Genomic DNA, 8527 nt, shown 5'->3' on the forward strand with positions numbered 1-8527 from the left:
CCGTTCCCGACAGTCCAATAGGAGGCTAATATTTGAAGACCAATCAATGTCAGCATGAAATGAACAAGTACCATATTTACTTGAATCCAAGATGACTTTGAATTTAAGATGTCCTCTCAATAATTAGATTTTTTATATAGAAAATGTATACGCGTGTTATAATTTTCCAGGTATTAATTCTAATTACTGGAGTGTCATCTTAAATTCACCCTTGCCCCGCTACAACTGGAAAGGCAGCCCTCTGCATACTCCACCCCACTTTCCCTTTGCAGACTGCTTGCCCTTGCACCCACACAGTGCCTGCTTCTTCCCTCGACTGTCAAATACTGTTCTGGTTCCATTCCCTCCTAGGGCATGGAGCACATGGAAGTGCAACCCCTGCCAGGTGGCAGCTGGAGCTGTCACCACTGTTGATTAGCTGGGCAGGGGACAGTTATCATGTGCTCCATGCCCTTAGAAGGAATGGGGCTGGAGCTGGAGGAACATCTGACAGTAATAGGGGTTGGGCAGGGGAAGAGGCTGCAGAAGTAGATGGGAAGGGGAGCAGGTGGTTCCTGTGGTTCTGACTCTGGCCCCAACCTGGGCTTGGTACCAAAGTCAGAGCTCCTGCAGCAGCTGCTTGCCACCCCCCATCATGCCTTGTATTCAAATCCAAGACAGAGGGCTCCCCCCTCCTCCACTGAATGGGAAGGAAAAAAACCCATCCTGGATTTGAGTAAATGTGGCATATTGTTGAAAAGTTTGTGAAACACTGAACTGATATCTTGTAAATGTTGCGGAGAATAAAGCTCTCATTCATCCTGCCTGAACTCTGATTTTTTCATGGATGCTAAAATATATCCTTGTATGTAAAGATGGACCCAGCTATACAAAGACTGTTCCTCTTCCTGTGCGTCGTTTCAAAACCAAGCCCAATATGTTCAGTGATCTCACTCACTTATGTCCTATAATCCCCCACAACCAGTATGCTTTGCATGTACAAGCACGCCTGGTAATCCCTTTAATAACCTAGAATAATCTCTGCCTCTGTCTACCTGCATCAATACTGCCTGGATTAATGATTATGATAGCACTTTCTGCAGCAGGGGCAGCTGCAGAGGAGCATGCTGTGGAGGGGATGGGTGGCTTAGTACAGCTTGATGCCTCCTGATCCTCTGGGTTGTTCTGGGCTCGGACAGACCTTCCCAAGCCAGATGCAGCCTCTTTATGGCCCATATTGCTGTACGGGGGCAAACAACTTAGTAAGTTTCTGAGACCAAGTTTTCTCTGAGCAATCTGAAATACTACTGTATCCATCCTCTACTACATACAAAAAAATGAAACAAGACCAAGGCATATATGACACTAACAGACAAGAGTAGAGAAATGTTAATGTGTCATTAAAGTTGTATTCCCAGTTAAAGCAGCAAAGGGTTATGCTTTTTCTTATTCAGTAGGCATCAAAGTGGACTGACTTAAATCAAAGTAAGTTTTAATTACCAGCTTTAATCATGTGATTGATTTTTATGGTTCCCCCCCCAACTCGTATTTGCACTGCATTTTCTTACGAGAAATATTGACTCTTGTTGGTCAATAGCCATTAAAATACATTGATAAATACAGCTTTTACACTAAATTTGGCACACATTTGCTAATTGGAAAGATAATGTACATGTGAAGAATCACTTAATTACATAGTTCAAACCTAGTTGCATTAATTTGACATTTTCTATTACAATAGAAAAGGATACTTTTTTATTATTAGCTTAATCATTTTTGTTACTTGCATCAAGTTGTATTTTGATGAAAACTGGAATTCAGTTAAAATACACAAAACCCCAAATCTTAAAACTTTTATTTGTTAGAGAAACTGCCTTAGATATCAACCATGTTATTTAATGGGCCTATACGAAGCGGCTAGTAGTCGCTTCGGATTTGGCCAATTTGGGGGACAGTGATTCAATTTGGTGAATTGAATCACTGTCCTGAATCGATTTGGCTGAATCACCCAGGCCCATCCCCAGCTGCCTCTCCCAGCCCTGGCAATGGCTGCCCCTGTTCCTGGCACTTTGGGAAAAAAAAAGCGCTGACTCACCGGCTTCTGCTGGGCAGGGGGGCGATCCCCGCTGCCCCCCAGCTCCAGCACTTCAAGGAAAAAAAACGAAAAAAAATCCTGCACTTACTGGTTCCTGCCTGGTGGGGGCAATCCCCGCTGCCCTCTGCTACCCTGTGCCATGTAGGGGGCTCTTCCACAAGCCCCCCGGAGCCCCGAGGCTACTGCAGGAGCTGGTGAGTCCAAGGTTTTTCTCTCTTTTTTTTTTTTTTTAAAGGGCCGGAGCTGGGGTGGGGGTGGGGCAGCCATGGGGGGCCCTGGGGTCAGGGGGCTCATGCAGAGCACCCCATGCAGCATTGGGTAGTGGGGGGCAGTGGGGATCACCTCCCAATGGTCTCCTCCAGCCCTCTACAGCCCCCCTCCACCAGCTCCAAGTCTGGTTCCAGCTCCCTGCTGCAGTGACTGGGGACTGCCCAAATCATAGAAGCTGTCCAAATCTTTTCCGAAGATTTGGACAGCTTCAAATCAATTTGAACCTTTTTATTGGTCCCACGATTCGATTCAGATTTGGAGATTCAGCTACTGAATCGGGCCGAATCGAATCAGCACCTGAAGCTTCGCACAGCCCTACTATTAATGTTTAAGCATTTTAAACTGATTTATTAAACAAAATGAAATATCTGTAGTTCCCAATTACCACAGTCTTTAAGATGTTAGGTCAGCTAAATCACCTCTTCTCACACCTAGTTTTCATTCAGAGGTTTGAAGAGATAAATCAAGCCTTCCTACTTTTTCAGCTCCAAACTTGTTTCTCCACTTGGAGCTAAACCAGCTGAATAAACTGAATCAAAGAAAATATTCTCTGAACCAGCAGAAGAGAGTACTACTGTAAGATGCTTGTTTAGCATTTCCACAAACTAGTCCCAGGTGCTTAGTCAGTATCTTCTACTAGTTCAGTGATCTGACTTTCTCCAAAGCTACAGCAAAGGTGTACTGTTTATAAATTTGTATAGATATTATTTCTGACTATTTTCAACAGGGATACTTTAAAGAAAGAAAAGTGTACTTCCCTTCCCCTCCCCCCAAAATGATTTTACCCACCCAGCATGATGCCAAGGACTCTCACTGACAAAAACGGGCCCTGGCTAAAAGTTTTTGTGAATGCTAGATGCTTCAGGCCACCTCTACATGTGCACGACAGAAAGTGCAATTGTGGGATCGCACATTAGATCCAATCACACCTTACTGCCAGTATAAGGGAAGCCTGATCTTGGGCTTCCCCCCTGCATCAGTCAGGAGGCGGCTCCCATGGCTGAGAGCCCCCTTTGAGCAATTACCTCCTAGTCTGGGGGCCAGGCACAGCTGGGACTAAGAATCTTGTACTTGAAAAGGCTCCTGGTCCTGACTGCCTGTGTGGACCCAGGGGTTTCACACATCCCTAGGCCCTGGGGATTGCAGCTCCTGCAATCCCCTGGGCCCAGGGGTTTGTGCTGGGCATGGTGCATCCCTGAAGCTGGGAACCCTGTCAGCTCATGGGGCTCCCAGCTGAAAGGGAGACCCTGCTATGTGTGCAAATTAAAGGTGTAAAGCAACCAGCTATAAAGTTCATAAACATTTTCGAGGTCTAACTTTATAACTGGTTGGGGCTTTTTATTATGATAGCTATTTTACATACGTAGCTGGTCTTAAGGCAACTGTGCAATTAACCAGTTAATTGTGTGATACCTGTAAGGTGTAGAGGGGGCCTCAGTGCAGCTTTTCAGGAAAAGTTGATCTTCCCGCTCACATTTAGTATATGCTTGCCAGAATATTACTGGGAACATGGCAGCTCTTTCACTTTTGTTAAAACACAAATTTTAAGAAATTTTAAAGGGGTCTCCAAAAAAGTTAACACATGTTTCAAGTGCACAGCTGAACTTATCAGAAGTTGGGTCCTTCCTTGCTATGTGCTGTGTATTAACAGCAACAAGTGAAAGTGAGCATTTATTTTGATTTCATTTTGCTATAATTTGGGCAGCGGGGAGGAACACCTAAAAATAGTAGTAGAGATACTGGAGCTATCTACAGATGGAGAAAGACAAATCACAATACTGTACAACTTTTATACTTGTCTGGCTATATATAAAATATAAGGTTAAAATCTCATTTTTTTTCTTAAAATTATCTGCAACCTGGGCTCCCTCGCTTATCAGTGGAAACACTAGACACTAGTAATGAGTTGCTGCCTGGATTTTGCAAACCCTAGCAATGAATAAAGGGTGTGGACACATAGCACCAATCTGTTTAAATGAGGTTTAAACTGCAAGCGACCAGACATATAAGCCAGTGTAGAATGGTTTAAACCTCCTGGAATTTTTCAAAAGTACCTGGATAATTGAGTGTTATTTTGAACTGGTTCAATGTTATGTATGGACACCAAGCCTTCTTTAACTAGTGTCTGCCTGGTCCTACAGGCATCTCCACCCTGCATTGCTCATTATCATCTCCCTCCCCGCAAAACCTTTCACAGCAGCTGGCTGCTTTAGTACACAGCCAGAACTCTACCGTGCCAACCTCTATTGCATTCACTTAACTGAAGTCTATGGTCCCAGGCCCCTGGCTTTTTGCATGCCAAAGGCTAGGTTCTGCCTATGGTGTCTGCCTTATACTGTAGCTTTAAGAGAACACTTTCCTCAAGGTCTTTCAGTTGCAGACAATGGACCCCCACTCTGCAATGTCCCAACCTGATTTAGGATGGGGTGGGGTTCCTAGATGCCTGCTTCTGGGTTTCCAGAAGGCTGTAAGGTTGGTAGGCAATGGCACCTTTAACTGAAAACATTCACCAGTTGCAGGGGGAGGAAGAACTGAGCCATAGTACAGTGGATAATACCAGAGAATGGCTGTCAATTCCATGCTCAGTTAATGTGAAGTGGCCTGTTAATTCTTAATTGTTCCTTGCCCTCTTTACTGCACCCCCACCACCTATCTTGCCCAAGATGTACCAACCTTCACACACATCCCTATGCAACTGCTGCCAATGCACGTTAATTGAGCAGCTTTCAAGCAAAACCCCTACCTACCTACCTGAGCATCCCCCTCGACCCTAACCACTCCCCCAAATCATCCTAGGACATCACAGACTGTTGTTGATTACAGGCTGTGGAAGTAAATTGAGCAACTTTATAGGAAAGTCCCTTTAAAAGCAAGATGCAGAGACCCCAAACATACCCCCAAGGCACTCAGACCCCTATGGAAAGCAGAAGCAGAGGTCCAGGTAGTCCCCCCCACCAGCATATAAATCTTGGCACCTCCAGTTACGGTATCACTACGGAGATGTCAGTGAAGTGCAGGAATGGTCTTCACTGAACTTGGTGTTAGTGAGAAGGGGGAGCAGACAATTGTAATTGGGCTGGGTACTCGCTACCACCCTGTGGTGGCAGTTTGCTAGCACAACAGTGCCTAAAAAATGACTTCCACTTAAAGCCACTGGTTGTATACAGATGTCACACCTCTGACCCAGGACAACTGCAAACTGGTTCCCAGTCAGTAACATTCTTTGAACAGTTCAGTGTTACCCAACATCCATACCCTAGGACTTCTGCAATTTATTAGGAGGTTCAAGCAGTTAAGCCAATATTGTTGCATCACAAAAAGCTTGAAGGAACCTCCAAAATGTAAGATTGGTGCCAAGGAAAAAGAAAATATGAAAATGTGTTTACCACATTGCTGGAGATAGTGGGTATATGGTGAAAGAAAAAAAAAGATCAATTGTGCTGAAGCCCAACAATGAGACATTTAGCAGGGACAGTACTCATTTTTAATATTTTATTTATATTTAGATTTTAATATTCCACCACTAATCTACCGGGTCCACGAGCCAAAGAACTGGCAATTCGTATTACATTTTACATACAGAAATGAAAAGAGTAAAAGGCTAATTGAATATGGACAAACAGGGTTTACAAGGGTAAAGGTCACACGATGCCCTTATATGCATGTCTTATTTTCTTTAATTTACAAATAAGTTTCAAGTCGAAGGAAAAAAAGGTCTTATTGTTAACAACAAGGTGCCCAACACAACTTCTGTGTCTTGGTTCCCAGTCTGTAACATGGGGATAATGGTATCTTCCTGCCACAGTGGTGTTGCAAGGGGAAAAAAAATACAGATAGTGAGGTGCTCAGATATTGCAAGATTGGGGGGCCAGGATAGCAATATTTTAAATTATTTGTGAATGATTAACACATTCAAGGCCACTCTAGAGATGAGCAATGGCAGAGTGACCAGAAGTCAGGAAATACTAAAAGGGATTTGAACTAGGTCAAAGTACATACAGTGACAGAATCAGGAAGCAGATTCCAAGCAGACAGGATCCTCCAAGACAGGCTTGTCCAAGATCTGGCCTGCAGGGCTCCTAGCGGGGCTGGGAATTCAGGGTGTGGCGTACCGCTCATTTTCCAGTTACAAAGCCCTACAGGAGATCCACATCAGCGACAGGGGGGCGAACAACAACGGTGTTAACCCTTGCACCACCATCAGATCTGGACAGTGAGGCACTTTGCATTCCAGATCCAGTTCATGAGAAGACCTGAACTCTGGATGCAGCCTGGGGGGCCATAAATAAGTTTGACACCCTTGGTGTAAGACAACACATGAAGCTGCTCTACAGGAAAAGAAAATTGTTTTCCAAGCTGCAGTGTGTGTCAAAGCATGAAAGTTATAATCACGCAAGTGGTACAAAAAAGGAGATATGAATACTATGGAGCTATTCAGGGTCCTGGAGAGGATGACAAAGTTTAAATAAGCTACTGAAAGAAATCAGACACCTGTGCATAGATTCAAGGATGGGATAACATGGTACATGGAGAGAAAGAACACACCATGCCCTAGAAAATGTATTTGAAGAAAGTTGTAGTTTAGAAGTGTTCCCCAAGATACCTTTATACTGCAACAGTAGAGGCACAGGTTACAAGACAAAAGGCTGGCTAACTGGAGACAAGCTAAGGGTTCAGTGCTACAGAGAAGATGCAAGAGAGCAGTGGAATAGCTAACTGGACTAAATAGAGTAGTTTGTGAGGAATGTTATTTTCGCCTCCGTGCATCACATCCAGACTATACTAGTAGCTTTCTACATATTCAAGAAGTAATGCAAGCTCTCATTCAGTTGGGGAAAAAAGAATGTTAAGCTTTAGATTTGATTTTTACGATGCTGAAATTGTCCCCCCTCACCCCAAATCTTCATTAGCAATGCACATACATAACACCATGCTACTATTGTGATAATGCTGTTATATGACAGAGCTTTAATTTTTTTTTTTTTATAATTTGATGACAGTCTGATAAGAACATATTCCAGTCTTACACTACGTACCATTTCAGCATTTAACCTCATGTATTCTGAATACAATGAAGCATTAGGGGCAATAATCAAGCCAGAAATTCTAGAACAAGTTTTTATTATTCAGTAGCCTTTATTCGTGGATTGCTTTAGAAAGCTTCATCTAGTGAAGTCTGACAGCTATTTAGTGAAGCAAAATATTCAACTGTTTAGACATTTTGCATTAATATTTACTAATAATTTTCAGACATATAATTTAGTTTATCTTTTTGAGGCTATTCTTGCTCCTACAATATATAGACAAGTTCTTTACAGCAAAATAAAATGTCCGAAAGCCTATAAAATAAATCCATGAGTGCAAAGAACACTAGAGTACTCTCTCAGAAAGACTTTAGATATAAAAATCTTACCTCATCACAATCTCCTTCAACCATGGCATAAATAGCTTTCTTAACCAAGTTTGTACCTGGAATACAGATTTTAAACATTAAAAAAAAAAAAGCAAAATACATGTCTTATGCAAGAGATTCCAGTTCAAGCAGGCTTATATGCAACTAACACATACCCCATGCCCACCCCTCTCAAGATACTACATAATAGTAATTTTTTACAACTCTTAAAAAATGCACTGCAAATCCATTGTCTGCTTTTAAGCTCGAGCATTAAAATCGCCAGTAAAGACATATGGAAATTCATTTTGAGCGTTAAGATTGCTTTCTTTAACATTGTAACAGGCTTCTAATGTTTGCTTAATATACCCTCATTTTACGTGACAAAGAATCCCAAGACCAAATGAATTCCTTTTTGTTGCAATTATGCTTGGAAGCCACTCTTGAGCTTATCTGAAGAAAATAATTTTCTTGCAAGATAATTTGTCTTAAAGTGGGGGGGAGAAGAAGGAGGGAGGGGGGTCAATCCAGAGAGACCATATATTTAACAGTCTCTCATAACAGTTGCCAACTAACATAGACACAGAGCAATAAATGTGTGTCATACAAAGACTGAAGCATGCTGAGGATAAGAAGCTGCATCTTTTGGGTGGCCTCATTCTTTGAGAGACATTACACTGAGAGCTACTGAGGAAAGTACAGTAAACCACCAATTTGTTTTGTTTTTATTAAAAAAAAACAGATGTAGCCAATACAGTTTGATAGCGCAGAAGCAGACAACCAGAGGGAAA

At 42.5% G+C, this 8527-nt stretch overlaps 1 protein-coding gene across 1 annotated transcript in view; it reads right to left on the reverse strand.

Moving 5' to 3' along the window:
- Positions 1-8527, reverse strand: part of NAA30 (N(alpha)-acetyltransferase 30, NatC catalytic subunit) — a gene marked incomplete at its 5' end in the record, with an annotated part of 24826 nt that overhangs the window by 5355 nt on the left and 10944 nt on the right. The window contains one exon of the mRNA XM_006039025.2: positions 7758-7813. Coding sequence (XP_006039087.2) covers positions 7758-7813 — 56 coding nt within the window. The remainder of the gene's footprint in view (positions 1-7757; positions 7814-8527) is intronic.

The sequence above is a fragment of the Alligator sinensis genome, unplaced genomic scaffold (genome assembly GCF_000455745.1).
Source record: "Alligator sinensis unplaced genomic scaffold, ASM45574v1 scaffold2446_1, whole genome shotgun sequence".
NCBI lineage: Eukaryota > Metazoa > Chordata > Crocodylia > Alligatoridae > Alligator > Alligator sinensis.